This window comes from Lagenorhynchus albirostris, chromosome 15 (assembly GCF_949774975.1).
Source record: "Lagenorhynchus albirostris chromosome 15, mLagAlb1.1, whole genome shotgun sequence".
Lineage (NCBI taxonomy): Eukaryota > Metazoa > Chordata > Mammalia > Artiodactyla > Delphinidae > Lagenorhynchus > Lagenorhynchus albirostris.
The window spans coordinates 51,218,776-51,245,696 of record NC_083109.1 but is presented as its reverse complement, the minus strand read 5'-3'; the positions used below and the strand labels follow the sequence as shown (position 1 = coordinate 51,245,696).

At 58.0% G+C, this 26,921-nt stretch overlaps 3 protein-coding genes across 24 annotated transcripts; 1 reads left to right on the top strand and 2 right to left on the bottom strand.

Moving 5' to 3' along the window:
- Positions 1 to 1,002: 1,002 nt before the first annotated feature.
- ECI1 (enoyl-CoA delta isomerase 1) lies at positions 1,003 to 10,662 on the top strand. Its single transcript, XM_060125129.1, has 7 exons — positions 1,003 to 1,126; positions 1,221 to 1,334; positions 4,027 to 4,154; positions 7,685 to 7,831; positions 8,620 to 8,741; positions 8,862 to 9,040; positions 10,402 to 10,662. Exons 1-7 carry the CDS (start codon positions 1,075 to 1,077, stop codon positions 10,566 to 10,568), a joined length of 909 nt encoding a protein of 302 aa, XP_059981112.1. The 5' UTR covers positions 1,003 to 1,074; the 3' UTR covers positions 10,569 to 10,662.
- DNASE1L2 (deoxyribonuclease 1 like 2) lies at positions 10,248 to 14,905 on the bottom strand. Its single transcript, XM_060125128.1, is given in 9 exon segments — positions 10,248 to 12,253; positions 12,621 to 12,872; positions 13,016 to 13,051; positions 13,054 to 13,191; positions 13,193 to 13,307; positions 13,389 to 13,472; positions 13,551 to 13,639; positions 13,734 to 13,894; positions 14,183 to 14,905. Coding segments are annotated over 8 exon segments (912 nt in total). The 5' UTR covers positions 13,878 to 13,894; positions 14,183 to 14,905; the 3' UTR covers positions 10,248 to 12,199.
- Positions 14,906 to 15,044: 139 nt separating this feature from the next.
- On the bottom strand, positions 15,045 to 25,037 carry E4F1 (E4F transcription factor 1). Of its 22 annotated transcripts, none has more exons than XM_060125101.1 (14): positions 24,840 to 25,037; positions 21,774 to 22,414; positions 21,194 to 21,299; positions 18,533 to 18,726; positions 18,315 to 18,435; positions 17,989 to 18,141; positions 17,719 to 17,888; positions 17,160 to 17,369; positions 16,773 to 16,881; positions 16,396 to 16,613; positions 16,016 to 16,214; positions 15,800 to 15,942; positions 15,666 to 15,728; positions 15,045 to 15,584 (listed from the first exon to the last, which is right to left on the bottom strand). In XM_060125101.1, exons 1-14 carry the CDS (start codon positions 24,997 to 24,999, stop codon positions 15,228 to 15,230), a joined length of 2,844 nt encoding a protein of 947 aa, XP_059981084.1. In that variant the 5' UTR covers positions 25,000 to 25,037; the 3' UTR covers positions 15,045 to 15,227. The 22 variants fall into 22 exon arrangements, with proteins under 22 accessions (XP_059981084.1, XP_059981085.1, XP_059981099.1 ...); XM_060125102.1 differs by having other exon boundaries at positions 16,773 to 16,878; XM_060125116.1 differs by having other exon boundaries at positions 22,266 to 22,414.
- Between the last annotated feature and the right edge of the window lie 1,884 nt (positions 25,038 to 26,921).

Here is a 26,921-nt window from a genome sequence, read left to right as displayed (position 1 = left end):
TTGGCTAGACACATTTTAGAAAGAGGTGTTTTTTGTTTTTCTTCATTGGCCACACCATGCAGCATGCAGAATCTTAGTTCCCTAATCAGGGATCAAACCTCCGCCCCCTGCACTGGGAGTGCTGAGTCTTTAACCACTGGACCACCAGGGAAGTCCCAGAAAGAGGTGTTTTATCACCTTTATATTACAGGAGCTTTGAATTCTGCCTGACCAGAAATGTGGATTTCATTTGCTGCTGCTATTTTAGGTGGCCATGGAAAAGCTATTTTCCACCTCAAAAACTGGTTTGTTTCACAAGGAACAATTGAAAACACTTAAGATGTTACAAAAACAAGTCTCAGTTCCCCCCCCCCCCGTACTTGACCCTTGGCCCTTACTGTGTCCAGTGTTCAAACTGAATGGTCAGAACAGTGTTCAGGCAGGATCAAGTAAATACAAACACGAGATGTCTCCTTCCCCTTCCTTGTGGGGAGCACTGCAGTCCCACAGTGGTGTGAGAGCACCTCACCCCTTGGGGAAAGTGAAGGGTCAGTTCTTAGTCACCAGGCTATGCTGCCCCACGCCTGTGGCTAAACCACCAGCTGAGATTCCTGGTCCCCCCCACAGGCAGGAGGCGGAGTTCACACTGGCCCCCATCAGCATCCCCTCTAGCATCCTTTCCAGTGCCCACAGCTCTGCTGACGGCTCTGCGGGGCCGCAAGCTGCCGGGGTCCCCACAGTCCCTGACTACCACTCGGTTCACAACCCTCTCCGGGACTCGCACACTCCGTGACTTACGTGTGGTCCCGGGCCTGGGCGGCTCGATCTTTGCGTGGTGGCGCAGCTGCGAGTCGTGGGGAGGTCGTGGGGAGTGCGGCGTCTGGCCTGTCCGGTTTTCCCTATCGGCGACCCTTCACCCCACAGCCCCAGCGTCCTGCTCAGCTAAGCCCGAGGCTCCGCCCGCTCGGGCCTCCGACCGCGGCCTTGGCCGGGTGCAGTAGCCCCCGCCTCCCGGAGGAGAGGCCTAGGCCCTGGGGGCGGGGCGGGCGGCAAGGCCACACCCCGGCGCCGCGACCCCGACCCCGTGCGGTCAAGATGGCGCTGGCGGCTGGAGCGCGCGTCTTGTCGCGTGCCCTGCTCTGCCCGTGTGTGTGACTGGGGGCGGCGGCCGGGTTGGGCAAGGGCCTGGGGAGGGGGGCAGGGGCGCGGCAGGCTAACGGGCCTCGCGCTGCCCTCCGCAGGGGCCTTGCTCCGGGGCGCGACCATCAGGCGGACGGAGCCGACGGCCGGCAGCGGGGACAGCGCGCGGCGTTTCGGGACCCAGCGGGTGCTGGTGGAGCCGGACGCAGCCGCAGGTAAGCGCCCGGAGCGCGGTCGCCCGAGCGCCCGGCCGCCCGGCTGTGGGGAAAGAGGGGGGCGCTGGCAGCAGAGCGGGCTTCACTGGGCAGTGCGTTTGATCTCCCCCAGCTCCAGGCCCAGACCTGGAATCCAGACTCGGGAGAACGCTCGAATTTCTAAAGGCCACGGGATAAAGCCCAATTTTAAAGGCAGTTTCTGTTGAGTTCAAAGCTTAAGGGTCATCAGTCTAGGTGTTTTCTCCCCCCAGTTCATTATGAAGATAAAAATATTTCAGTTTTTAAAGTTTGGGGCATGTGCTCCTTAGCTGTTAAATTGGGAACTAAAATAATTGGAAGTATTTCAGAATAAAATATTTTAATTTTTCTTAATACTCCCAAGTGGCACAGAACCCAGCAGATATTTTTTTAATTAAAGCCAGGAGCCACAAGTGAAGTCACTCCTACCCACTCCCATCAGAACACCTCCTAAAAGTCTCCAAGGAGGATTTTAAAAAGATAGAAAAAGCACTTTTGAAAGAGAAACCAGTGCTTTCTCTACCAGAGGGCACTTCAGAGCTGGGTCCTGAGCAGGCTTGACATCGGAGACGTGCAGTGTCAGATTTTAGGACAAGCTGTCTCATGACCTCCCAGCTCCTGGCCTCAGCCTTTCAAGATGCCTCCCATCCCCAGTCCACTCTGGCTTGGCAGGGAGCCAAGCTCCTCCCCAAAAGGGGCTACAGTTTCAGCCCCCCAGAGCCCCCCAGACACGCACAGGTTGTGCATCGCTGCCTGTGCCTGGACTGCTGTCAGGGCACCCACCGTGTTCCTTGGTTCAGTTCTCTAGTTTAGCTCCTCTCTGGGTTGGGGGCTGCCCGAGCCAGGTGATGAGGGGCCCAACTACGAGTCCAACAAAAACCTGAGTTTCTGAAAGGATTGTTTCTGTGACAGATTTGAATATATATCAGAACTTGAGTAAAACACATTTTTAAAGTATTGAAGTACGTGGTGGTGGTTGCACAAGATTGTGAATATACTTAATACCACTTAGTTGTACACTTAAAAATGGTTTGAATGGTAGACTTTCTTTTATGTAAACAAGTAAGAAAAAAATTATCAGTGAGACAATTTTTTACCAAAGTGCTTTCCCACCCCACCATGGAAGAACTCGCTAGCTTCACCGGCTTATCGTGGTAGAAGGTTGAGTTTGAGGTCAGAAAGCCAGGCTTGGTTCTGTCCTCACTGCCAGACCTGGGTAACCTTCAGGCATCTTGAGGCTTGGAGGAATTAATGGAATAAAAGTACTTTTTTAAATGTTTTCATTTGAGACTTCCCTGGTGACTCAGTGGTTAAGCATTTGCCTGCCAATGCTGGGGACACGGGTTCAATCCCTGGTCTGGGAAGATCCCACATGCTGTGGAGCAACTAAACCTGTGTGCCACAACTACTCTGAGCCTGTGCTCTAGAGCCCACGTGCCACAACTACTGAAGCCCATGTGTCTAGAGCCCATGCTCCGCAACAAGAGAAGCCACCGCAGTGAGAAGCCGACACACCGCAACAAAGAGTAGCCCCTGCTCGCCACAACTAGAGAAGAGCTTGCGCACAGCAACAAAGACCCAATGCTGCCAAAAATAAAATAAATAAATAAATTTTAAAAAAAGAAAAAAGAAACTTACCTCCGAACCAAGTTTGGGGAGCTCACTTCTGAAAGTTTTGATTGCTTCTTATTTTTACATGTACATACCTGTAGCCAGTTAATAATTACCTTTCCTCATAAATCATAGGTCTCAAAAGAGTCTCCTTGCCTTCAGGACTTAATTCTCATTCCTAGAGAATGGTTTGTGTTGACTATCCAGAGATTTCCAAGGCCTTGACCAGGGAGATGTACCCTAAGTGAACGGTGGCATTTCTAAAGCCCTTGGGGTCTGCTCTTGGGCCAGGCAGTGAGAACAGATGGCCCCAGCCGGCCCAGGCCAGCAGCTGCACTGTCCACAAGGGCAGGCCCTACCACTCCTGCTTTCCCTGCTGCTGGCAGTATAAATGAATAGATGGAGTGTTTAAGAACATCTGACCCCTGATATTCTTACTCTCAATCCTTAAACAAGCATGAACCAGAGGCCCCCACTGGCGTTCCTCCTTGCACATCTGGTTTAGTGTTTGCTCACTTACTCAAGAAACTAAGGCCATTTCTTACTCCCCTGAGGATGTAGGACTTACATCTGGGAGAAAAAGATCAACAAAAATTTGTACATGAATGTTCACAGCAGTATTACAATGGCCAAAAGGTGGAACTAACCCAAGTGTCCATCAGCAGGTGACTGGATAAGCAAAACATGCTGTACACAGTTAATGGAACGTTATTTGATCTTAAGAAGGAATGAAGCACTGACACATGCTACTACATAAATAAACCTTGAAAACAGTGAAGACAGACACAAAAGGTCACATATGATTCCACTTATATGAAATGTCCACAACTGGCAAATCCATAGGAACAGGAAAGAGATTACTGATTGCCAGGGGCTGGAACAGGAAGAATGGTAACTGCTGATGGGTACAGGGTTCCCTTTCTTATAAGGTATATGAATCTCACCTCAATTTAAAAAACCCAAAATCTGTGTAGCTTCCCATGGCCTGGTTGAGGGTGCAGGGTAGTTGGGGGTACCTTTCCCATGTTGGGTATGAGTTTTGTCCTTTTCATTTTCAAACTAGGGGTCGCCGTGATGAAGTTCAAGAACCCCCCAGTGAACAGCCTCAGCCTAGAGCTGCTGACAGAGTTCATTATCAGCCTGGAGAAGCTGGAGAATGACAAGACCTTCCGAGGCGTCATCCTGACTTCGGTGGGTGCTCCTTAGCTCCCCCAAGGCCCCAAGTTCTCAGGTCGAAGTCCAGACTCAGGAGCCCTCCTACACACTTCACATGGTGGAGAAAACCCAGGCGGCCCAGGTGTGGGTGCCACCACAAAGGGCTTCCAGGGGTTGTAGTCCTGGGTGTGGGGGCTCGAGGGGGCCGTGCCATGGGCAGCTGGTTCTCCCGCAGGAGGCTGATCCTTAGTTCCCAGGTCATGCGGTTGTGGAGCCAGACCTGGGGCAAGCCTCGGCCCTCCACACCCAGGGCCAGGATGTAGGTGAGGGCAGGTGACATTTCTGCAGGATACCCTTGAGGCCATTCGACCTCACGAAGGGTGGACCCTGTGCAAACTTGGCAACAGCTTCCTGGGGACCTACCCAGGCCAGCCCCAGTGACGGTGCTCATCCCAAAAGCTGTGCCCTCCATTTCCATCTGGGCAGGTCCTAGAGTTGAGGTCTCAGAGGGCAGGCTTTTCCCTTCTGAATTCTCGAGGGGAATGGGAACGGCAGCATTTCCCCTACAAGCCAGCAAATGCTGGTAACAACAGGACTTTGTTGGGTCAGGAAGAGCACTGGGGTCACCTTTCAAGTTAGAAGGAGCCACAGACAGCATAAGCGTCCCCCAAAGCTAAGTGCCACGATACTAGAGACCAATGGGAACACCTTGGCCCTGCCGTCATTAAAGGTGCAGGAAGCAGACGGTCACAGCCTGCTTCCTGCACCTTTTAGGCCAAGGTTTGGAAGGTCCACTGTGGGCTCGCACCTGCTTCCTTAAACCCTCAGGTTGTCCTGGGGTGGCCTGGAGTTGCAGCTCTGGAGAGCCTGGCTGCCTCTGACGAGGGGACCCATCACTGTGCTGGAGGCACGGACCAGCAGGGAACCCTCAGGGGCTGGCCTGATGCACGCACCCAGTGCGTCCCGTGAAGCTGGGGTTTGCAGAGCCAAGCCTTGCCCCATCCCATGGGAGTGAGATGACCTTATTGCTCCAAGGGTAGGACTTATACTGGGTGTAGATCATTTGAGGGAACTTTCTAACCTGCCTAGAGATGCTGAAATTGCCTAGGAACTTTTCACCCTGGATAATTCCTGAAAATACTCCATTTAAGGTGTCATTTCATAGCCTGACGTTTTCTTTATTATGCTCTGAAAATGAGAGAATTGCGTGTCACCAGAGATAGGACCTTTAGAACGAAAGAGGGGAAGACCTGTCGCTTGTCCAGGCCCCCAGCCCCTGTGCTCTGGGGACAGGGAGCCAGCATTTGTCCCTCCGGAGCCTGCGTTCTCCTTGTGACAGTGTCCTCCCCTCCAGCAATGTGTCTGCGCCTCGTGTTCTGTATCAAGTTCCTCCTGTGTACGTAGCACAAGGCCTGGCCCAAAGTGGGTCCTCAGCAAATGTTTTGGAAGGACTTGTGTTAGTTGGGGCCACCTTAACGAAGGACCACCAACGGGTAGCAGTGGGGCAGAACAACAGAAATGTATTCCCTCACGGTCTGGAGGCCACAGGTTCAAAATCAAGGTGTCAACAGGGCCAATCACATCTAGAGGCCATGGGGGAGAATCCTTTGCTTCTGCCAGCTTCGGGGGGCCCCTGGGTTCCTGTACTTGTCTCCACGTGGCTGTCTGCCCTATCTCTGTGTCTGAATCCTCCTCAGAAGGACACCAGTCAAAGGATTTAGGACCCCCATACTCCGGTACGGCCTCATCTTAACTTGATCTCATCTGCAAAGATGCTATTTCTGAATAAGGTCACATTCTCAGGTACTGGGGTGAGGACTTGACCTTGTCTTCTTCGGTGACACAGTTCGGCCCACTACAGATACGTTGCTGAATCACAGAAATCACGGAAATAGGCCAACCCACATCCATTTTCATCTGTCTGGCAGAGGCCATCCCCAGCTGGGATTAATGTGTTCGCTTCTCTCGCATCCAGAATAGAGTTCTTTGCCTTTGCTTCCCTCCAGCGCCAGGACTGTGGGCAAGTGCTGTCAGCCCCTCCAGCTTCTGTGCTGAGAAAATGAATTGGGGAGGCAGTGAGGAGGGGGGAGCCAGGAGCTCATGGTGGGAAGAGATTAAGGAGGAAGGCTGAAAAGCTGAACATCAGTCCTGCCACATCTTCAGAGCAGGAGCAGCTCCATCCCCCTGCTGTCCCACCCCCAACAGGCGCTGGCTCACGGGTCCCTGCTCGACCTGTGAGACAGCAGGACGTGGTGTACCGACCGCCAGTCTTTCCATCCCTGTGGGGCCTTTTTAGTGACAGGAGTGGAACACGTTCCACGTAAACAAAAGGCCAGCCTGCTGGTATCAGTGCACACACAGGCACGTGTGTATATGAGAAACACGGGGCTGCATCTATGCCCTGCACTGCAACTTGCTTTTGTCGCTTAATATAAGGATGTAGAGGACTTCGAGTGTGGCTGCCCCTCCTCACAGACACTGCAGGCAGGGGAGGGGGTTCGGTCGTTGCTGCAGCAGCACATGGTGACCGCGGCCAGTGCTGGTTAGTGATCAGCAACCCCAGGTGCGGTGTTCTCGGGTGAGGGCGGGGGAGCTGCCCCTCCCCTGGCCTGCATTCTTGACAGAGCACCCAGAACCTGGTGCCCATGCCCAGAAGCACCTTCTGCCTTGGTCTGCGCTCCCCACCCCCACTTCAGCGGCTGTGTTGGGGCCTGGGGCATCCACACAGGACACACGTGCCTTACAGATCCTTCCCCAGGCTTATGTCTCACGTGTGACAGCCCAGGGCAGAGGTGTGTCTTCTTTTTTTTAAAAAAAAGCTAACTGCATGATGACCAGACTGCAGCCATGACATAAGTTGGTCCATCTTTTTTTTTTTTTTTTTAAACAGAAACCATTTTATTTTATTTATTTACTTTTGGCTGTGTCGAGTCTTAGTTGCAGCACGCGGGATCTTTCATTGTGGTTCACGGGCTTAGTTGCCTGCGGCCTGTGGGATCTTAGTTCCCCGACAGGGATCGAACCCACATCCCCTGCACTGGAAGGCAGATTCTTAACCACTGGACCACCAGGGGAGTCCCGAGGTCTGTCTTCTTGACTGCTCACCACTCCCTCCTTCCCTGGCCGGGTCCTGACAGCTCCTTCTGGCCTGCACCGGAGTCTGCAGTTTGCTTTTGGGGTACATCAGAACGTGTGTCCCCTCCGACTGTCAGGAGTCCTCCCCCGCCCCTGAGTTCCTCTGCCCAGGATGAGTACAGAGGTATGCACAGAGTCCGGTGTGTTTATGTCCCTGGGGGAGCACCTGGCCCTGCTGCCTTTTCTTCCAGTTTGAAGCTGGAAAGGGAAGAATATCCCAGGATGCAGAAGGAACAGAGTCCAAGGGAGGTCCAGGCTGCCTCCCTGGAGCCCCCAGCTCTGGGCTCCTGGAGGCAGCATCCTGCTGCCCAAGCATGACCTCAGTTCCCTTGTCTCTTGAGCACCTGTGGGCTCCCTGGGCCCTGGGGCTGTGTTGGCACTGTGGGGCAGACTCTGACGGGGCCCCTGCCCACCCACCCCCACCTCCCCAGGACTGCCCCAGGGTCTTCTCCGCAGGCCTGGACCTGACAGAGATGTGCGGGAAGAACCCGGCCCACTACGCCGAGTATTGGAAGGCGGTGCAGGAGCTGTGGCTGCGGCTGTACCTATCCAACCTGGTGCTGATCGCCGCCATCAATGTGAGTGTCCCCGCTCCCGAGGGGCCTCCATGGCTCGCTGCGGGCCAGCCCTTAGGGTGGGTGTGGATGTGGCCCTGCCCTCAAAAAGCCCTCAGAGAGGCAGGGGGCAGTCGGGAGACCCTCAGAGGTGCACAGGTCAGCTTGCCATTACAGACCAGGTGAAGGGGTGGGGCTGGGGGGGACTTGCTCACTGAGGTGGGGGTGAGTGTGGGGGCAGGAACCAGGGCCCATGGTCAACGTGGTCCAGCAGGAGGGTTATGAGGGTGGGGGCAAGTGGGATCAGATGTACATTTTGGGAATATCACTTTGGCCTAACCTAGGGAAGGCAGGGGTGGGGCTAAGGCCAGAGAGGTGCCAGGAGGGCCTGAGCTGGGTGGAGAGGAAGGATGGCCAGAGTCAGGAAGACTCCATGGGGTGTGGTGGCCGCTGACAGCCTCTGTTTGGGGCAGTGGATGTATGAGATGAGGGCAGGGTGAGGTCGGACCTCGGAGGACCTCCTGCTGGAGGAGAGGAGAGGCCGCTTGCTGCCCTGACATGTGCGTGAGAAAAGAGGGGGTGTTCTGGGCCTGAGCGCTGGCCACCTTGCCAGTGCCCGCGGCCTCAGGCTGATGGGCAAGCCGGAGCCCCTTGTGCGCACACCCCCAGTGTTGGTACAGCATCCTGGGGGCTGGAAGCACCCAAGAGCTCACGGCCACCTGAGGCCCTTCCTTGGGACCCTGGGTCTCTGGAAGATGACCGGAACCAGCCACAGCAGCACCCAGAGCCCGTTGGTCCTGCTTCCCCTGTAGGGAGCCTGCCCGGCCGGAGGCTGCCTTATCTCCCTCACCTGCGACTACCGGATCCTGGCTGACAACCCCAAGTACCTCATTGGGCTGAACGAGACCCTGCTGGGCATCGTCGCCCCCTTCTGGTAAGACCGGGGGCTGCACCCACACTCCACCAGACCCGGGGCTGAGCCCACCACCGCCCCCGCCCCGACCCCCATTCCCCGGGAGCCCTGAGCCCACCGTGAGTGGGTGTCTGCTTCCAGGTTCAAAGACACCCTTGTGAACACCATTGGGCATCGTGCCTCAGAGCAGGCCCTGCAGCTGGGGTTGCTCTTTCTGCCAGCAGAGGCCCTCCAGGTGGGCCTGGTGGACCAGGTGGTGCCTGAGGACCAGGTGCTGAGCACAGCGCTCTCGGTGATGGCCCGGTGGATGGCCATTCCAGGTGAGGGGCGTGGCGGGGGGGGGCAACAGCTGTGGGTACCAGTGGGCAAGTAGAGAGCCCCGTCCCCTCCCCAGCCTGGAGCTTCTGGTGATACAGGAGGTTCTCAAGCAATTCACAAATGAGCCATTCACAATAGCAGACTGACCTAGTGTCCTGAGGCTGATGTAACAAATTACCACAAGAGGGGGAGTTGCGGGGCAGGGGGGTGCTTAAAACAAGGGAAATGCATTCTCTCTCAGTCTGGAGGCCAGAAGTCTAAAATCGGTGTGGGCAGGCCCTCGCTCCTGCCAGAGGCTCTGGGGGAGGCTCCTTCCTGCCTCTTTCAGTTTTGGGGGCTCCAGGTGTCCTTGGCTGTGGCTGCGTCACTCCCATCCCTGCTGTGTCTTCACATGACCTTCTCCCACAGTGTGTCTCTATATCTCAGAGCTCCCTCTCCTTTTACGGACACCTGTCCCTGGATTTAGGGCCCACCCTGAATCCAAGATGATCTCAGTTACACCTGCAAAGACCTTTTTCCAAGTAAGGTCTCTTGCAGATACTTTTTTGGGGTCCACTGTTCAACCCACTACACAGACAACTGGAAACAGCTTGTGTGTCTGTGTATAGAAATAGGGCTGCTTGGGACTTCTCTGGTGGTCCAGTGGTTAAGACTGCCTGCTTCCACTGCAGGGGGTGCAGGTTCGATCCCTGGTCAGGGAACTAAGATCCCACATGCAATGTGGCCAAAAAAGAAATAGGGCTGCTTATATCAACTATGGTAGAAACCAGGGATCAGCAGGCTGTCTGTAAAGAGCCAGGGAGATTTTCGGCTTTGTTGGTCACATGGTCTCTGCCATAACGCCAGAGCAGGAGGGCGGACTTAGAGCACGTGAACTAACAAGCGTGTCTGTGTTCCAATAAAACCAGGCCACCGAATTCTGAATTTCATGTAATTTTCACGTATCACAAAATATTACCCTTTTAAAATTTTTTCCATCTATATAAAAATGTAAATACCATTCTTGGCTCTTGAGCTCTGGGGGGCCAGGTTTGCCGATGCCTGACACAGACAAATGCCTGAATACCGTGCAGCCATTAATTATGTTGTAAAAGAGTATGTAGTGACATGGAAAATATTGCCGACAATATAGTTGAGGGAAAATAACAGGTTAAAAAGGCAACTTTCACAATATCATCCTGTATGATTTTAAAGGAAATCCATGGACAGTAGGGAACAGGTGGCTTTCATTTTCTTCTCTTTGCTCATTGAATTTTCTAAGTTTTCTACCGGAGTTTCAGTTGGAACTCCCTTGGAAAGCTTGGGAATACCACTGTCCCAGAGAAGAGCATGGGTTTTCACAGGTGGGACCCATCTTCTTTAGATCACGCTCGACAGCTGACCAAGAACATGATGCGAAAGACCACGGTAGATCGCCTGGTGAAGCAGCGCGACGCGGACATCCAGAACTTTGTCAGTTTCATCTCCAGAGACTCCATCCAGAAGTCCCTGCAGATGTACTTAGAAAAGCTCAAACAAAAGAAAGGCTAAGGGCTGGGCTGCCATGCAGGGTTTTTAGCCGTTTGCACCTTTCTGGGGGCCCTATGGTTCCAAGGGATTTAAAGAAGGTGTTTTCCAATTTAAACGTACTTTTAGCTCTTTGTTTTGCTCATCTCCCTAAAAGGCCTGTTCCTTGTAGCCATAGTCCTAAGGCCTGTTACCACTCACGAGTACCCTTTGTGCCTGGCGGGTGGGCAGATGGGCACAGCTGGCAAGCAGTGTCTTGATTTGGGAATCATAAAGTGGTAGATGGCACCCTTCTGGACCTCAGCGATGTCACTGTTGAGTGTCTCCTCTCCCAGAGCAGAATAAAGCCCTTGAGTTTCCCATCCCTGGCTGGTGGGATGCCTGACTGCTGGAGGCATAAGGCCAGGTAGTTGTGGGCCCTGGCAAGCCACACAAGAAAAGGAAAAGGGAAAAGCCCTTGGGCTGCCATGGTTTTTTGTTTGGATGGAAAGCCTGTATAAATTTCAGAGAAATTGGGTGACTTGGAGAGGGAGGAGGGAGGCATTTTACATCACAGGTGTCCTAAATCTGACTTTAGAAAGATCTAACAAGAAAAGCTTGTTCAGATTCTTGAAACAAAGGTTTTTCTCTCCCATACAATTCAGGCCAGTTAAATCCTGCCGAAGGTGAGACGCTTCGAAAACCAGAAACCTCATCAGGCCCCTGTCATTTACACTGTGTACCCCAGTTCTACTTGTTCCCAATCCTCAGGTGATGGGTTTACTCAGGGTGCAGGCCACTGTCCTCCCTGCTGAGTCCTTGCCCAGCCCAGGGCTCCTGAGGAAGAAGCTACCAGGAAGGCACCTTTGAAGGGGCTGTAACCACTGTGAGCTGTTCAGGTTCTGTGGACAGGACCTTAACCCAACCTGCCTGCTCACCACTGAGGAGGCTCTCCACATGTCCCAGCGCCGCCAGCCGGCTGGTTGCAGGGGGCCAGCCTTCTTGACCTCCCCCCCGCCAACTGCAGTGCTGGGTAGGAAAGGACCCTCATACACAAGTGCCTGTGAGTGGCCTGCAGGCCTGGGAACCGGGGCCATAGGAGGAACACTGAAGACTGGGAGGTTGGCCTCGCACATCCACCCTACACCCTGTGTGAGCACTTACCCCAGCTGCACTCAGTACAGGTGCTTCAAAGCATTTAGTTTGCACAAAGAGCGAGCAGGGAGCTTTAGCCAGTGAGCACAGGAGCTGCCTTCTGGAGCCAGCCTGGTCTGGAGGTGGTCAGTTCCCAGCAGGATGTGGAATGGGCAGGCCAGGCTGTCCCTGTCCCCTAAATGGGTTGGGACTGGGGACCTGCTTGGCTGCAAGACGAAGGTTTGTGCCCCAGAAGAGCTGAGTCCTAAGAAAGGACATGAAGGCTTCGGAGCCAACACGTGTGTGTGGTCCTGGCTGAGGGTTCGCTGTTTATTGAGCTCAGCTGTATGCCCAGTGCTCTACGAGGTGCTTCTCACAACTTTATGAGATAGTGGTGGCGGCCCATTTCACGATGGGGAAACAGGCTCGGAGTAGTCCCATCACTTGTCCAGGCCCAGCTGACCCTACCCTGCAGCCCTGTGGGGCTTCCTCCTTGTGGCCAGAGTCTGCAGGCAGCCTGCTCTGGCCAGGGTTCAGGGCTGTCAGTAGGACTTGAGGGTCACCTCCACAGGAAAATGGTCACTGATGGCCAGGGCCTGAAGGGAGAAGGGGCCAACTCTGAGGCCCTGCTGAGCAGCCAGTCCTCCCTCAGGCTCCACCCCCAGAAAACTGCCCCATCTCCCCTCAGGAAGGGGCCCACTGGGTGTCCACAAACCACTGCATCTGGGGGTGGGGGAACAGACCAGCGAGGCCTGGGCTATCCATCCCAGCTGTGCGGGTTCGGTGGGAGCATGGCCTCGGGACCCCACTCTGGGGAGGTAAAGAGCTTCCTGTACTGCCATCCCAGATTTGTTCCATTCAGCCAGAACTGAACCTCTAAGGGCCTTTTCTAGAAACAGTGCAGGGAGGGGAGCGCCAGGTGTACTGAGGTTGGGCCTTGCTCCTACTGGGCCCAGCACTCGCCTGAGCCTGGTACAGGCCAAATTCCTCCTGGAAGTCGTATACGGCGGCCGACTGGGGCTTCAGACTGCTGAGCAGGCGGGCACCACAGACCACGATGCGGTCGTAAGCACAGTCTGACTTGCCCACCGTGGTGTCGGCGCTGTCCGGGATGAGCCACTTGAAGACCTCGCTGCTGCGCAGGCGGATGGCCGGCCAGTCCTGAGCCTGCACGTAGCTGCAGTCGGCGTTGAAGTCGCCCAGAAACAGCATGTCCTGTGGGGCACCGCGGAACTGGGTCTGAGGCTGCGGGAGGGGCCGCGCGCGCAGAGCCTCACGCCTGTGGCCGACCCCCAGGGCGCACCTCCGGGACCCTGGGCCGTGGGGCAGGGCGGGGCCGCACGGACATAGGGGCTTACGTAGGTGCCCCACTTGTCTATCACGTCCAGGTACACACATCGTAGAGCGCGTCGATCTCGGCTACAGCTTGGTGCGGTGCCGCGTGCAGCGGAATCAACACTAACTCCTCGGCAGCTGCAGGAGGTAGATGTCAGGGGCTGGGACGGGGCCTGCGGGACGGGCGGGGCCTGCGGGACGGGCGGGGCCTCACCTGACCCGGGTGCCGAGAACTTGACCACGAAAGGTTCACGACTGAAGGCGTCCTCCGGGTCCAGGTACTGGTACGTGTCCACGACCGACACCGTGTCCTTCCTGGGTGTAGAGGGTGGGTGGGCGCCCCAAGTGGGCCCCCTCCTGCCCTGCGCACCCCTCCCCCGCATCCCCGCCCCTCACCTGTAGACGAACAGGTACGTTTCCTTATACTGGTCCCGACCCAGGGGCTTACTGCTCACGAAGCTGTACTCGTGCCTGGACACGCTGCGGAGACACCGGCCAAGCCCGGGGTCAAGGCATCGCTCGGAGACCTGGGCCCACGTTGGGCCCTGCCCGCCATACCTGTTGATCAGCTCCATGAGCGCGGATACGGCGCTCAGGTCGGAGTCCCGCACCTCCTGCACCAGCGTGATGTCATAGCCAGCCAGGATCTGGGGGAGGGGCCGGCAGGTGCGGGGTCACGTGTGCGCGGCAAATTAGCCCGCGGAGCCCAGCTACAACCCCGCCCAGGGTCCCCAGCCTCACTTGCGCGATGATGCCGCTGCAGGCCGGGTCTGACACTTTGCTGTCGCCGAAGCTCCGGATGTTGAAAGCTCCGATGCGCAGCGCCGCGTCTCCTGCAGCCCCTAGCGCCCAGAGCGCAGCCAATAAGGCCAGGGGCCTGCCCATGGCGCAAAGCTGGCGGGCTTAGAGGGACAGACACAGCCCGCGTGAGCGCGGACGTGGAATCGGACACACCAGGCCACCCTTCTCAGTCCCGGCTGCTGGGACGCGGGGGCTGGGCAGGTTCTGCCACCCTTTGGTGGCTGGCAGGAAGGCATATCCTCCCCCTGCCACTCTCCAGGTCTCCCCAAAGTGGTGGGCTGGGCTTACGGCCGTGGCCGTTCTCCTCCGTGGGGAAACGGAGGCCCAAATATTGAGACTCCATTCACATCCAGCCCCCGGCTCAGTACCCCGCCCCCCCCCAGACTCACCTGAGGGATGTGGATTGGCTGTGTCAGAGGCTTAGGATCTGGGTCCCAGTAGAAGTCAGAGGTCCCAGCTGGGGGTGTGTCTGCAGCACAGGACAGACTGCAAGGGCTTGGTCTAGCAGCAGCTCTGGCGCCCCAGCTCCGTGAGTATTTGAAACTCTGCTCCAGGGAGGGGCCGGGACTGCACTGGGTCCCGCCCCCTCCACGAATTGGACACTGTAACTCCTAGCTCCCATTCCCACAGAGACCACCCCCACCCCCGCAGGGCAAGGCGGCAGGGGATCCACCTTGAGACTGCTGTGGTGCCCCCAAGCCTGTTAGAACAGGGACTCAGAAGGCCCTGCCAGCCCAAGAGCTACATCAGGACTGGGAAAGAGGACCAGACATGCCCACGGTCCAGGTCTTGCTCCTGTCCCTGCCCCCGAGAAACTCGGTCACCCAGAATCTCCCTCAAGCTGCATCTCTTCAGGGAAACTAAGTCAACACAATCAGGAAAGACCGGCCCCATTTGTGGCCCAGCATCTCCTGCTGCTTCTCCACGTGCTGTCACCTCAAGGTAAAAAGCCGAGACTCCTGGGTCTCCCAGTCTCATTCCCCGGCCTCAGGGAGGCCCCAGGGTTGGAGGCTAGGAAGCAGCATCCCCTCCCACCCACCTCTATGGGCCTCAGGAAGCTGGGGTCACAGCTCCAGCTGGGCAAGGCAGCAGCAGGAGGCTGCCTGTCCACATACCAATGACACCCACACACTGCCAAGGTGCCGCCAGCCCTGTTGGGATCCCTGGGCGGGCAGGGGCTGCCACAGAGGAACCTGCCAGGGCAGTGGCACCAGCCCCTGAGGCTGCCACTGCCGCAACATCACAAGCGGCGGGTTTTCATGTTTTATTGTAAAGCAACCAAAAACTCTGTGTATTTACACTTCCACATCTCCTCTGAACGCCTGAGTTCTATGCCCATCTTCTCTGTACTCGGCCAGGCAGGCAAGGGCAGGGCACTCGGGGTCCTCACCCCCTGCCCCAGCCCAGCCCCCTGGGACCCTGCAGGCGCCCGTGTTAGACGATGACTGTCTGCACCTCAAGCTGGCCCTCCGGCGAGGCGATGACCAGCTCTCCCGCATGCTCCAGGATCTCAATGTCCTCTGATGAAACCATGGTCACAGTGGCTTGCTCGGCGCCATTTGTACCCGAGCGGGCTGTGAGCACAGTGCCCTCGCTGATGGCCGAGGCCAGCGTCATGGCCACCTGCTCCGTCAGGCTCTCGGGGGTGGCGATAGTGATGGTGTCAGCAGCAGCTGCCTCTGTGCCCAGCCCTGCCTCCTGGTCCATGGTCACATTCTGCACGATGATCTGGTGCCCGGCGCTGGCCTGGTGCACGATCTGCTGCACTACCTTCATGATGTGACTGTCCACCTGTGGGTGGCTCAAGGCTCAGCCCATGAGTCTGCTGAGGGTGCCAGGCCACCCCACCCCGCCCATCCCCCAGCCCCTCACCTCTGTCTGGGTGCCCTCGATGATCTCCGTGGCTTCGCTGGTCTCTGCATCATCCGCAGTGGCCTGGACGGAGGATCAGAAGTCAGCCTTGCCCGCCCCAGGCCCCATCCGAACTCTGGTGGCCCCATACCCACCTCGATGATGTACTCCTGGGTGTCGGCTACCACGGATGAGAACTCGACCAACACGGTGTGCGGGTCGTCGGCGAGGACGGCGGCGGCTGCTGCAGGGCTCTCCTCGGACACCAGCAACTCCTCTACCTCCAGCAGGCAGCCCCCTGTGGCAGGGAGCTCGGTCAGTGCTGGACGGCCGCGGCCCCCCACCCCGTCCCTGCCACCTCCCGGCCCTACCTTTGGTGCGCAGGTGCCGGTTGAGTGTGCCATGCTCGGCAAAGCCGCGGCCACACTTGTAGCACTTGAAGGGCTTCTCGCCCGTGTGGTGCCGCACGTGCCGCACCAGCGAGCCCTTCTCCCGGAAGCCTCGGCTGCAGAACGGGCACACGTGCGGCTTCTCCTCCAGGTGTGTCCGGAAGTGCACCTGCTGGGCATTCTGTGGAGACCCACCATCAGGGCCAGCCTGGCCTTGGCTCTCCCAGCCCCCTCTGAGGGCCCCGGTTAGGACTGAGCAGGCTGTCAGGTGAGGGGTGAGGAGGGAGGTCTGGGGGCACGGAACAAGGGACAAATCTGGCTTAGGGAGCAGGGAGCCCACAGATGGGGGATCAGGGGCCCACCTTGGTCTTGTAGCACTTGCCACACTCGGGACAGGGGTAGGGCCTCTCATCTGAATGGACACGCCGGTGGCCGCGGACGTGGGCGATGGTCTTGTAGAGCTTCCCGCAGTCCCCACAGCGGAAACGGCGCTCGTGCACGTGCACCTCCTGGTGCTTCTTGAGCAGGTAGGCCTTGGGGAAGGCCTTGCCACACTGCGGGCATGTGAATGGCCTCGGCCCTGGGGCCACACTCCGTGTCAGGCCGGGACCACCACCCGAGGGCGCCACCCTAGCCACCTGCCCACAGGCAACCCTGACCATCCACGGCACACCCGAGAGCCCCTCCTGGCTACCCACGGCCGTCCACTGCCCAGTACCCCCACCATCCTGCCACCCACCTGCGTGGCCTCTTTTGTGGGCCTCCAGGGTGGCCGCCGTTGGGAAGGTCTCACTGCACTGAGGGCACGGGTGGGTCCTGGGCACAGCTGAGGCCTCACTGGCCACCTGCTGGGGGACCACAGCACACCTCTAGTACCCATTGCGGGCTGGGCCCAAGCAGCACCGTGGAGGCCAGACCGAGGCACCCTGACCCTGGGAGGCTCCATAATGGGCCCAAGGAAGGCGATAAACAGATCAGGGGACAAAGTCACTGCAGACAGTGATGCAACTTTCCACCTCAGGGAGCAAGCACAGCAAGGAGGCTGGTGGCGGCCAGGATAGCATGGTGACTTTGTACCCAAGGTCCAGCCCCCCAGAAGGGGCACGCTGGCAGCGCAGGCACCTACTGTCTCCACCTGTTCCACCTCCAGCAGCGGCAGTTCTGGGGGACCATCTCCCAGGGGCTGGGGACTGGACACAGTGGGAGGGGCTGGCTCCAGGGCTCCCTCCTCCCCAGGGACCCGCTCAAGGACAATGCCGGAGTTCTGCATGGCCTGGTGCAGCAGGTTCTCACGGCTGCCCTCGCTGGAACAGGGAAGCTCCTCAGGGCCGGGGGGCTGCAGGGGAGGCAAAGGGAGGCTGGCCAGGCAGCCCGGCACGCAGCACCCACCCCCCACCACCGCACAGGGCAGCCCCAGGGGCCCCCGTGCATACCTGGCATCTTCACTCAGGAATGCCCCTGGGAGCCCCACAGCCCACTCCACCTGCCTTCCCCTGCCCCACCTCATCCCCAGCTCACTCTCCGTTGCCCCTCCCTGCCATGACCTGGGTCTCCCATTTCCCCACCCAGCAACCAGACTGAGCAGCAGGAAGGCAGGCCCATGTCAGTCCTGTTCCCAATGGAGCCAGTGTCCAGAACAGAGCCTGGTGCTGAGCAGACAAAGGCCTCCCCTGACCTATCCCCACCTCTGGGGTGAGGGCTTTCATGCCCAGGGGAAGCTCTTGCATCTGGACGTGGACTTCGTGGATGACAGTGCCCTTGGCATCTGTCACCAGGTGAATCACAGGTGAAGTTTCCATGGGCCCACCTGTCATTGCCGATGATGTAACAGTCCCCACAGTGGAGGCACCAGGCCCTTTAAGGCAGAACCAAGAGAATCCATGAAGAAACACCCAACCAGGGTGGCACTCAGAGAGCAGGCAGGGCCGGGGCAGGGAGCCCCTGACCACACTGACCTGTGGGAGTGTCCTCTTTGCCAACAACCACATCTTTGCTCATGCTGAAGCGGATTTTTTCTGTGCACGGGGTGAGAGACTTGAGGTGCCGGGTCAGCGCACCCGACTCGCGGAAGCTCTTTCCACACTTGGCACACTTATAGGGACGCTCATCTGCAGAGAGAATGGCGTCAGCCTCGGGCGGGACGCTGACTTGGTTCTGAGGGGAAGGCAGGCCTGGAGTACCACCAGGAGGAAGGGGCCACGAAGCCTAGGAGCCGGGGCACCCCCAGGGCCAGCGGCAGCGTGCTGTGCAGCTCCCGGCCCCAGGCCCGAGGCCGGCTCACCTGTGTGCCGCCGGTGGTGCCGGATGAGTGAGCCTTTGGTGCGAAAGGAGGCCCCACACAGTTTGCACTCGTGGTCCTTTCGGCTACTGTGGGTGACCATGTGGGCCTTAAGGATGCTGCCCTGTGGGGGAGGGGCGGCGAGGCTCAGGCACCTCCCTGGTCAGGAGCGGGAAGGCCTGGCTCCCACAGCCAGTGCGCCCGCGGCCCCAGGGCCTCACCGTCTTGAAGGTCTTGTGGCACAGCATGCACACGTAGCGGCCGTCCTTGTTCACCAGCAGCTTGACCTGGGCCTGCTCACCCTCCCCAGAGAGCCCAGGCCCCTGACAGTTGGGGCTGCCCTGGGCCTCTGCCATCCCGCTGTCCCCCGGCTCCGCCTCAGAGGCCACGATGACCTCTTTGATGTGTCCACCACCTGAGGAGAGGCAGATGAGCCTGAGCCTTGGGATGCCATGGGCCCTGCTGCTTCCTCGGATCCCAGCCTGAGGACACTGCTGTGGCACAGTGGAGTTGTCTTGACCAACCCCCAGCCCCAGCACATGGCGCCTGCTCAGCCTGAAAGGGTGGGAGGTACTGTGCTCTGACTCCATGGAGCTGCCTAGAGGAGTTCCAGGCCTCCAGAATGTGTTCAGCAGGGAAACCCACGAGCACGGATGCCCCCTTCCCTCAGCCAAGAGGCATGCACGACTAGATGTGCACAGGGGTCCCGCCGTGTCCAAGGGCAGCAGAGTTCCGGCACAGAGGCAGCGGACAGGCCAACTCGCCACCATCGGCCTCCTCGCTGCTCCAGCTCCGGCTAACGTGAGGAGGAAATGCCTCTGGGGATCACCCACCAGCATCGGTTTCAAGACAGGCAGGCAAGAGACCCAGCTTGGGAGAGGGAGCGCTCGACACGCCTAGGACAGTCTGAGGAAGGAAGGCTGTGCTTTTGCAGCTCTCATGGGGGTTGAAGAAATCTGACACTGTGCAAAGCTAAGCTGTAAACACACTTCACAATTTCTGCTCATGAAAACAACACGTGGCAATCGGTTGTGAAGCCGCTTCTTAGAAACCATCTCAATCAGGCTGGCGTCGTGTTTTGACAAGCCATTTTCCCAAAACAGAAGTGCCGTGACTCAAACAATTAAGGGCACCTCTCCCTCCTGCCCTAGCTGACATGCTTGAAGCTTTATTTTTCCTCCCCCTCAGGAGTGAATTTCCAAAAGAACAGGGATTTCTGCCAGGCTAGGACTTGAGTTTGAGTGTGGCACAGCAGACAGAGGGATCAGAGAAGGGGGGAACGTGGCTGCCCCGAGTCCAGAGACAGAATGCATATTTGTTTCCAGGGAAGAGGCAGGAGAGCCTGCAGTGGGTATCCAGCCCCCTGTGCAGTCCCTGGGAACTGCACCCCCCAGCCCAGCAAGGACTGAGAACCCCCAGCCCTGTGATGCCAGCAGCTGGTGGTTTAGGACTCTGGCCTGGGCTCCAGATCGCTGAGCAGCTGACGCCAAAGGGACATTTGGGGTACCCAGGATGCCTGCAAAGGGGAAATTCCCAAAGGGGAAACTCCCAAGGGTGCAAGAGAGGCTGCGGGTGCCCAGAGAGGAGCCCCTGGAGCACAAGGAGCTGCCCAGCCGCGGGCTTGGGCCAGCTGGAGGCTGGATGGTAGGCAGGGCCTGGCTAGCCAGGGGGCCAGAGCCTGGAGATGCTGCCTGAACCCAGGGAACCTGTTTTCCCATATGACACCACCACCCAAGAAGCCAAACTCCACACCAGGGCTGGGCATGGCCCCACCTCCCACGTCAGCCCTCTTATCCCAGAGGAGCAACAGGCAACCGTCCTCGTCCACAGGAATGTCGGGGGAAAGACAGTGTGGAGACAGGGACAGGTCCTGTAGCTTCCCTGGGATGGGACCTTGGCAGAACGGCCTGCTCTGAGGTTCCCCTCCCCCAGGTCGCCTCCCCACCTCTTCCTACTCCAGCTGGTCCCAAGGGCTTCCCAAGGCCAAGTTCTACCTGTTGCCCAAACCTGTTTCCTGTCCAGTCACCTACTCACGTCCCTGCCAAGGCCCCTGCCCATTCCCTTCCCAACCTCCCGTGCCATCAGGCCCAGTCCAGCCTCCCTGCATTGCCACACTCACACCCAGCCCCCGGCTCCCTCGGGCTGCCCTTTGAATGTCCCAGCTGCACGCTCACCTGCCTCCTATTAAGCAGCACGTGACCCAATCCAGACCGCTCAACACCCCAACACTCCCTGCCCTACTGCACTTTAAAAAAGCCATCAAAGAGCCTGACTTGGCGTTGTATGCTCTTAAAGGCCATGTGAGAATCAGGATAGGAATCGCCACCCCCACGCCGGAGGGAGTGAGCACTGGGGAGGTGAAGGCCAAGGTCGGGCAGCAGGTCAGGGCAGAGCTGGAGCAGCAGGTGCACCCCACGCACACCCCAGCCTGACCCTCCAGAGCCAACTGTGGGGTGGGAAGTAGGAACCAGGGTTGGGGTTGGAGGGTGGCAAAAAAGTAGGGAAGATTCCAGAAGAACCAGGGCAGAGACAGTCCGGGGCAGCAGCAGGAGAGAGCAGCCAGCTGATGATTTATGCACAAAGTGAAGACTCCCCGAGGCCCAGGTGTCCCCCAGGGCTGCCCAGGTTCTGGGCTTCCGCTTTCTGGGCAGGGCAGGGCCTGGTGGCCAATGCCTGCTCTTGCTGCAGGCCCTGCCCTGGGGAAGGTGCACACAAGGTCTCAGCCCCTCCTCAGCCAGGCTTTGCTCTCGGGACAGCAGAGGGGCACAGGCAGCAGAGGTCCCCAGCTTCCAGCCTTGACCGTGGATGACTAACAGGTCAGCAATGCCTCAGCACTGAGAAAGCCACACGTGAACAGCCATGGTGGGGCCAAACCAGCTTACCGACAATGTCAGGAGTGTGGCTGATGTCTGCCGTAAGAGTGGCTGCCTCCACCACGATGTGGGCCACGGTGATGGGCTCCTCTGAGCCTGCTGCTGCTGGCTCCACCTGCCATTGGGTGACAGGGGACAGAGGAGACTCGTCTCCAGGGCTCCAGAGCTCAGGTTTATGTCCATGCAGGATGGCTGGGGTGGGGCCTCTCATCTCCCCCAACGGACCACTGCTCTGAGCCTGACTCCCAGCCTGAACCCTCCACCCCAGGCCCAGGGGTCGGCCCCATCACTCTAATGCCTCCAGCCACCAAGGGCCCCATGGGGAGCCCTGAGCACCCTCAGGGAGGACTCCAGGATGAAGTGACTAGAAGCTCCAGCTTGAGGCTCAGCTGGCTCTGCAGAGATGAAGGTGAGCACCTCCACCTACAGCCCAGACAGGTGATCGGGGCAAAGGCCCCCCAGGGATGTGGGGCCGGGGGCCTTCTGGAGGAGAGGACACCTCTGGGAGGGGCAGGAAAAGAGCACAGAGTCAGAGTGAGACAATTCTGGGCCCACTCCTCTGGGCCATTCCCGGGGTGACCAGAGGCACCTGACTTCTCTTGGAGTCTCCTTTCCCACTTCCATAGGATGAGGATGACAAGAGCGCCCACAGGGGTGCCATGGGCCTCAGTAGACTGTGCGTATACAGCCCGAGTACACACCGAGTGCAACAAAGTTGGCCATTTTTATGACAGAGCTGTGGGATCCCCAGGAACCATATGTACAGGACAGGAGACAAAAGGACAAAAGCCACCATGATATCCCTAAGCCAGGGCAGGCCCTCAGGCTTCAAAAAAGGAGGGACCCCAGGCCCCAACTGTGCAGGCTTCAACCAGAGGCTGCTGAGAGGGCCCACATCCCAGGCCATCCGGGAAAGCCCAGAGCACCGCCGGGAGTCACCCACCCACAGCCGGATGCCTGCCCTCTGCCCACCCCGGTGGCACAGGTCCGTCTCGACATGCCTCCACCTCCTCATCCTGCTGTCCGCCGAGGGGCAGGGTGGAGGGCACGCACGTGTGCAATGGCAGTAGGGGGATGCTACCTCCTGACCCAGCAGCGCAGTAGCATTGGTGGCAGGCAGGGCCTCCTGGGGCACCCGCTGGCAGACCTTCTGGAGCTTGTGCTGAACAAAGTCCTCCAAGGCGGTGAACTCCGCCTGGCAGCGGCCACATCGGTGCACGTCATCCTCATCTGCAACGAGCCTGCGGTCAGTGGGGCTTGGGAGGGATTCCAGCCCCAGGCAGATGCACCCAAGGGTGGCATCAGAACCAGAGACGCCTTCCCCAGCCCTCCCAAAGGGGCTGAGAACACTCTTGGGAGCCCAGGGTGCCAGGCCTTCTCCGGGGGTCTACAGCAGTGCCCACCCTAGGAAGAGCAGCATCCAGCAGGGGATAACCCTGACCATGCACTTAGGCTGTAGGGATCCAAAGCCCCTACTTCACAGATAAGGGGAGAGAGGCCCAGGGAGCAGCTGGGAGGCAGAGGGATTCAGCCAAGCTGGTTTGGGGACAGTGGAGGACCAGGGTTTAAGACTGGTTGGGGTTTGCATGTGCCCTTGGGCACCTCAGTGACCAGGTCTGGGTCTGTTTCTTCATCTGTAAAATGGGCTGACTCAGTGTGTGTGTACAGGTTCTAGCTGAGAGGCCAGTCCTCAGCAAACATGGGAGAGGTAGGGCACCCTCAACCCATGACCACTCTTTTCTCACTCTGACTTCTGCTTCACTGGTTCCAAACAGGCGGCACCTCCGTACTCTGGTGAAGACGCGCAGGGTGGGACTTCCCAGAGGGGTTCCACACCCCAGGGCCATGGGCCACCGCACCTGAGCCCCTCACCATCTGGGCTGACCAGCCAGTGCCTGCCCCAGGTCCTGCAGGAGAGACTTCCGGCTCACTGAGTCCCCTACTATGTGCTGGGCATCTTACTGGGGCCAACAGCAAATCCGGCCAGCACCCTGAGGAAACAGAAGTGACTATTCCCTCTCTAGAAAAACAACTTGAGATTCAAGGCCACCCAGCTGGTGCGTGTTGGGGCCAGAACCTGAACTTGAGGATCTACCCCAGACACTCTGCTGTTTACCCCAAGGGATAGGGGGATGCTCCTTCTGCTTTCATAAACGTCTGCCAGTTCCCACCACCTCACTGCAGTCCCACATCAAGGTCAAACCCAGGCCTGGAGGACAGAAGGAGCCCAGTTGATGTCTACTGGATTAATGAGCAAAGGGCCAAACCACAGCCAAGACTCACAGAAGGCCACCTGACAGAGGACGGTCCCCTCCAGATGGTTCACAGTCACAAGCCAAGCACTGAGGTGACTGTACCCTCCTAACCCTCCCACCCCACTCCCCAAGTCTGACTCAGCACCAGCGTGTTGCCATTGAAGGAATCCCCACCACAGAAGGGGACACACCCGGCCCCTGTAACACTGAGTGAGATAAGGCCCTGGGTAAGCCCAGCAGGGCACAGCAACCTCCAAAGAGACCCCTCTGCGGGTAGCACTGCCCCCCATGCCAAGCTACCTACCCAAGCTGGAATAAGGAGCAAGAAATGATGTACTGAGAATTACAAATCCTGTGGGGACAAAGACCACCACTCCGATATCACCACCAACCCCCTCCTGCCTGGCCCAGTCTAAAGCTTCCTGGGACAAGCTCAGAGGGTAGAGACCAGAATTCTGTCTCCAAAAGCTATCAGTGCCCCTGTGTGTCCCCAGACCTGTTCTCAGAGATTCACATACATCCTCTATTTTGATTCTCACCACCATCCTATGAGGCAGCAGAACCCAGAAGTTAAGGGAGTGGGTTGAGGAGTCACACAATCCTGGTATCCAACAACTCCTTGGTACTTACTAGCTGGGTGACCTGGTCACTTTCACATCTTTGAACCTCAATTTTCCTCATCCACAAAATGGGAATAATAATAGTAATAATAATAATGGCATCTAGGGCTGGCTTGAGAATGAAAAATGCTGATGCATGGAAAGTACTCGATACATTATCCTCAACAGTAGCATCCCTATTCTGTAAGGGGTAATGGAGGCTCAGAGAGGTATGTGGTTACCTGCCCAGGATCAAACAGCTAGAAAGTGGCAGGTCTGGGACAGAGCTGGCTGCAGCTTTCCAGCACTGGGCTCTGCTGCCTCCCCCCGGGTGCTGGAAAGACCCGAGGCCCCGCCCTCCCGGAGCCTCCAGTCACACCCCGGCCAGGGCCAAGTGGCCCATCAGGTGAAGTGGGAGGGGGCGCGGAGGAGGGCAGGGCCCTGTCAAGACTGGGAGGCAGAGGGGGGCCGGGCCGCTGGCCTGAGGGCGGGGCAGGCAGTGGAGGCGATCGCCGAGGTCTACACTGACAGCCCCGGTGGCTTGGACACAGGTGAGTATCCGCGGGTGGGCACTGGAGCCCACGGGGGTGATGGGCGCCCCTCCAGGGTTAGGCCTGAGGATCTGAGGAAACCAGGGGGCTCGTGGAAGGCTATGAGGGGTGCCGTGGGGACCTGTGAGGTCTGCAAGGAACCGGGCCTGGGAGGGTCTGTCGCGCCATCAGCTCAGGCCCTCGGGGCCTCCACCAGCCAAGCTGAGCCGTCCCCACCCTGGCCGCTCCCGGCCCCGTCCGGCCCTGTTACCTTCCTCGCTAAAGGGCGCCGGGAGGCCAAGGAAGCCACCGGGGGCCAAGGCCGCCGCCGCCGCCGCCGCGACCCCGCCCTCGCCCGCTTCCTGCCCGGCTTCGGCCCGGGCTTCTGCCGTATGCGCGGCTGTTACCCGCACTGCCATCGCGCCCTCCATGTCGCAACGCGCCGCAGGAAGATGGCGGATTTACGACCGTGTCGTCATAACAACGGGCCGCGCCAAGGCTAGCGAGAAGACGGGAGGAGGGCGATGGGGCGGAGCCAGGATGGGTTTGATTGGCAGGAGGCGGGGCGGAGTCCGAAGGGTGTGGCCTGGAACCGCAGAGGCGGGGCCAAGCTCAGGGAGAGAAGAGACGGGGCGGGACTACTGGGAGTGGTGTAGTTACGGTGGAGCGGACTGACAGGAGGAGGATCGGGGCCTGGGAGGGCCCGCTGGGCGTGGCTGGTGCTGGGTTCCGGCAGCTCCTTCAAGGCTCTAGCGAACCGGCGGCGCCAACTGACCGGCCCTGAGCCGGTGCTGCCGCCGCAGGTGCCCAGCCGCGATCCGAGCTCGAGTGGGCGGCTGCCGAGACGCCGCCCCAGCTCGGACCAGTAGAGTGGTGCTCGCTGCCCGCCCCCGACCCCCTCGGGTGGCAGAACCTCCCTTGATGGTTGACCCAGCCACAGGGGAAAACCCGAGTTGGGGATGGCTCACGGGTAGCTTCACTAACCCTTTCATTCTTTATTTATTTTTTATTTTATTTATTTTTTATTTTTATTTTTGGCTGCGTTGGGTCTTCGTTGCTGTGTGCGGGCTTTCTCTGGTTGCGGTGGGCAGGGGCTGCTCTTCATTGCGGTGCGCGGGCTTCTCACTGCAGTGGCTTCTCTTGTTGTGGAGCGCGGGCTCTAGGCGTGCCGGCTTCAGTAGTTGTGGCACACGAGCTCTAGATAGCAGGTAAGTACACATAAAAATTACCGTTAGTAACAGTACATTCACAATGTTGTGCAACTATCACCAACATGTAGTTAGAGAACGTTGTCATCATTCCAAAAGGAAACCTGTACGCATTAGCAGTCACTCCCCATTCTCCCCTCCCCCCAGCCCCTAGCAAACCACTTTCTTTCTCTGTGGATTTGCTTTTTTTGGACATTTCATATAAACAGAATTACACGCGTGGTCTTTTTCATCTGGTTTTTTTCACTTTAGTATGATGTTTTTGAGGTTTATCCAGGTTGTAGCATGCAGCAGTACTTCATTCCTTTTTCTGGCTGAATAATATTCCATTATATGAATAGACTGATTTTCATTTTTCACGTCTGGGTTGTTTCCACCTAATCTACAATTGTAAATAGTGCTGCTATGAACATGTGCATACAGATTCTTTTTATTCTTTTTAAGGTAGCATTAGTTCTTTGAAGCTAAGTGTGTTCTAGGATTTTCTCATTGAAGATACCAATCATCCCCATTTTGAAGAAGAAACTGAGGCACAGAACTGATGGAACACTTGCCCAAGGGCAGACCAAAGATCTAACCCAGGTCTGTCCAGAGTCATGGGCTAGAAACCCACAGGTCGTGCTCTCCCAGCTTGGTTATTCTCTGTGGCTCAGCCCAGTGCTAGATTCCAAAGACTCAGGTGAATCAGACCCAGTTCCCTCCAGGAAGGCCAATCTCCGGGAAAGACCAAGCACGGACACAAGGGCCCAGACAGAGAGTGGGCAGCTCTGCCCTGGGAAGGACACCAGCAGAGATTGTCTGCATGCTGGGGCTGCCCAGCTAAGGAACTGAGGACCCTTAGCCTGTCAGGAGCTGGGATGTGTGAGGCACAGATTGGATCACCAGAAGTCAGGCTGGGGTAAAAATGGGGCTGCTTTCTGCAGGGGGCTTGCTCACCATTGCAGGCATTTAAACAGAGAGTGACAGTGTTTCAGAAGGATCCTCCTGACTGTGGTGCAGGAAAGGAAGATCTAGGATGGACAGTCTCTGAGAGGGACAAACAGGCGGAGGAGCAGGTGGGTACTTATGGAGCAGGAGGGATCTAGGGGGCACCTGGGAAGAGAGGACCAGGAGGACACCTCACTTGAGGATGTGTGGGGGAGTGA

Excerpts from the sequence above, each read along its gene's own strand:
- ECI1 (XM_060125129.1), top strand. The coding sequence starts at position 1,075 with ATGGCGCTGGCGGCTGGAGCGCGCGTCTTGTCGCGTGCCCTGCTCTGC. Across the intron at positions 1,127-1,220 it reads GCGTGCCCTGCTCTGCCCGT|GGGCCTTGCTCCGGGGCGCG; the intron begins GTGTGTGACTGG and ends TGCCCTCCGCAG. Across the intron at positions 8,742-8,861 it reads GGCATCGTCGCCCCCTTCTG|GTTCAAAGACACCCTTGTGA; the intron begins GTAAGACCGGGG and ends GTCTGCTTCCAG.
- E4F1 (XM_060125096.1), bottom strand. The coding sequence starts at position 24,999 with ATGGAGGGCGCGATGGCAGTGCGGGTAACAGCCGCGCATACGGCAGAA. Across the intron at positions 17,889-17,988 it reads CAAAGAGGACACTCCCACAG|GGCCTGGTGCCTCCACTGTG; the intron begins GTCAGTGTGGTC and ends TCTGCCTTAAAG. Across the intron at positions 15,943-16,015 it reads CCGGCACCTGCGCACCAAAG|GGGGCTGCCTGCTGGAGGTA; the intron begins GTAGGGCCGGGA and ends TCCCTGCCACAG.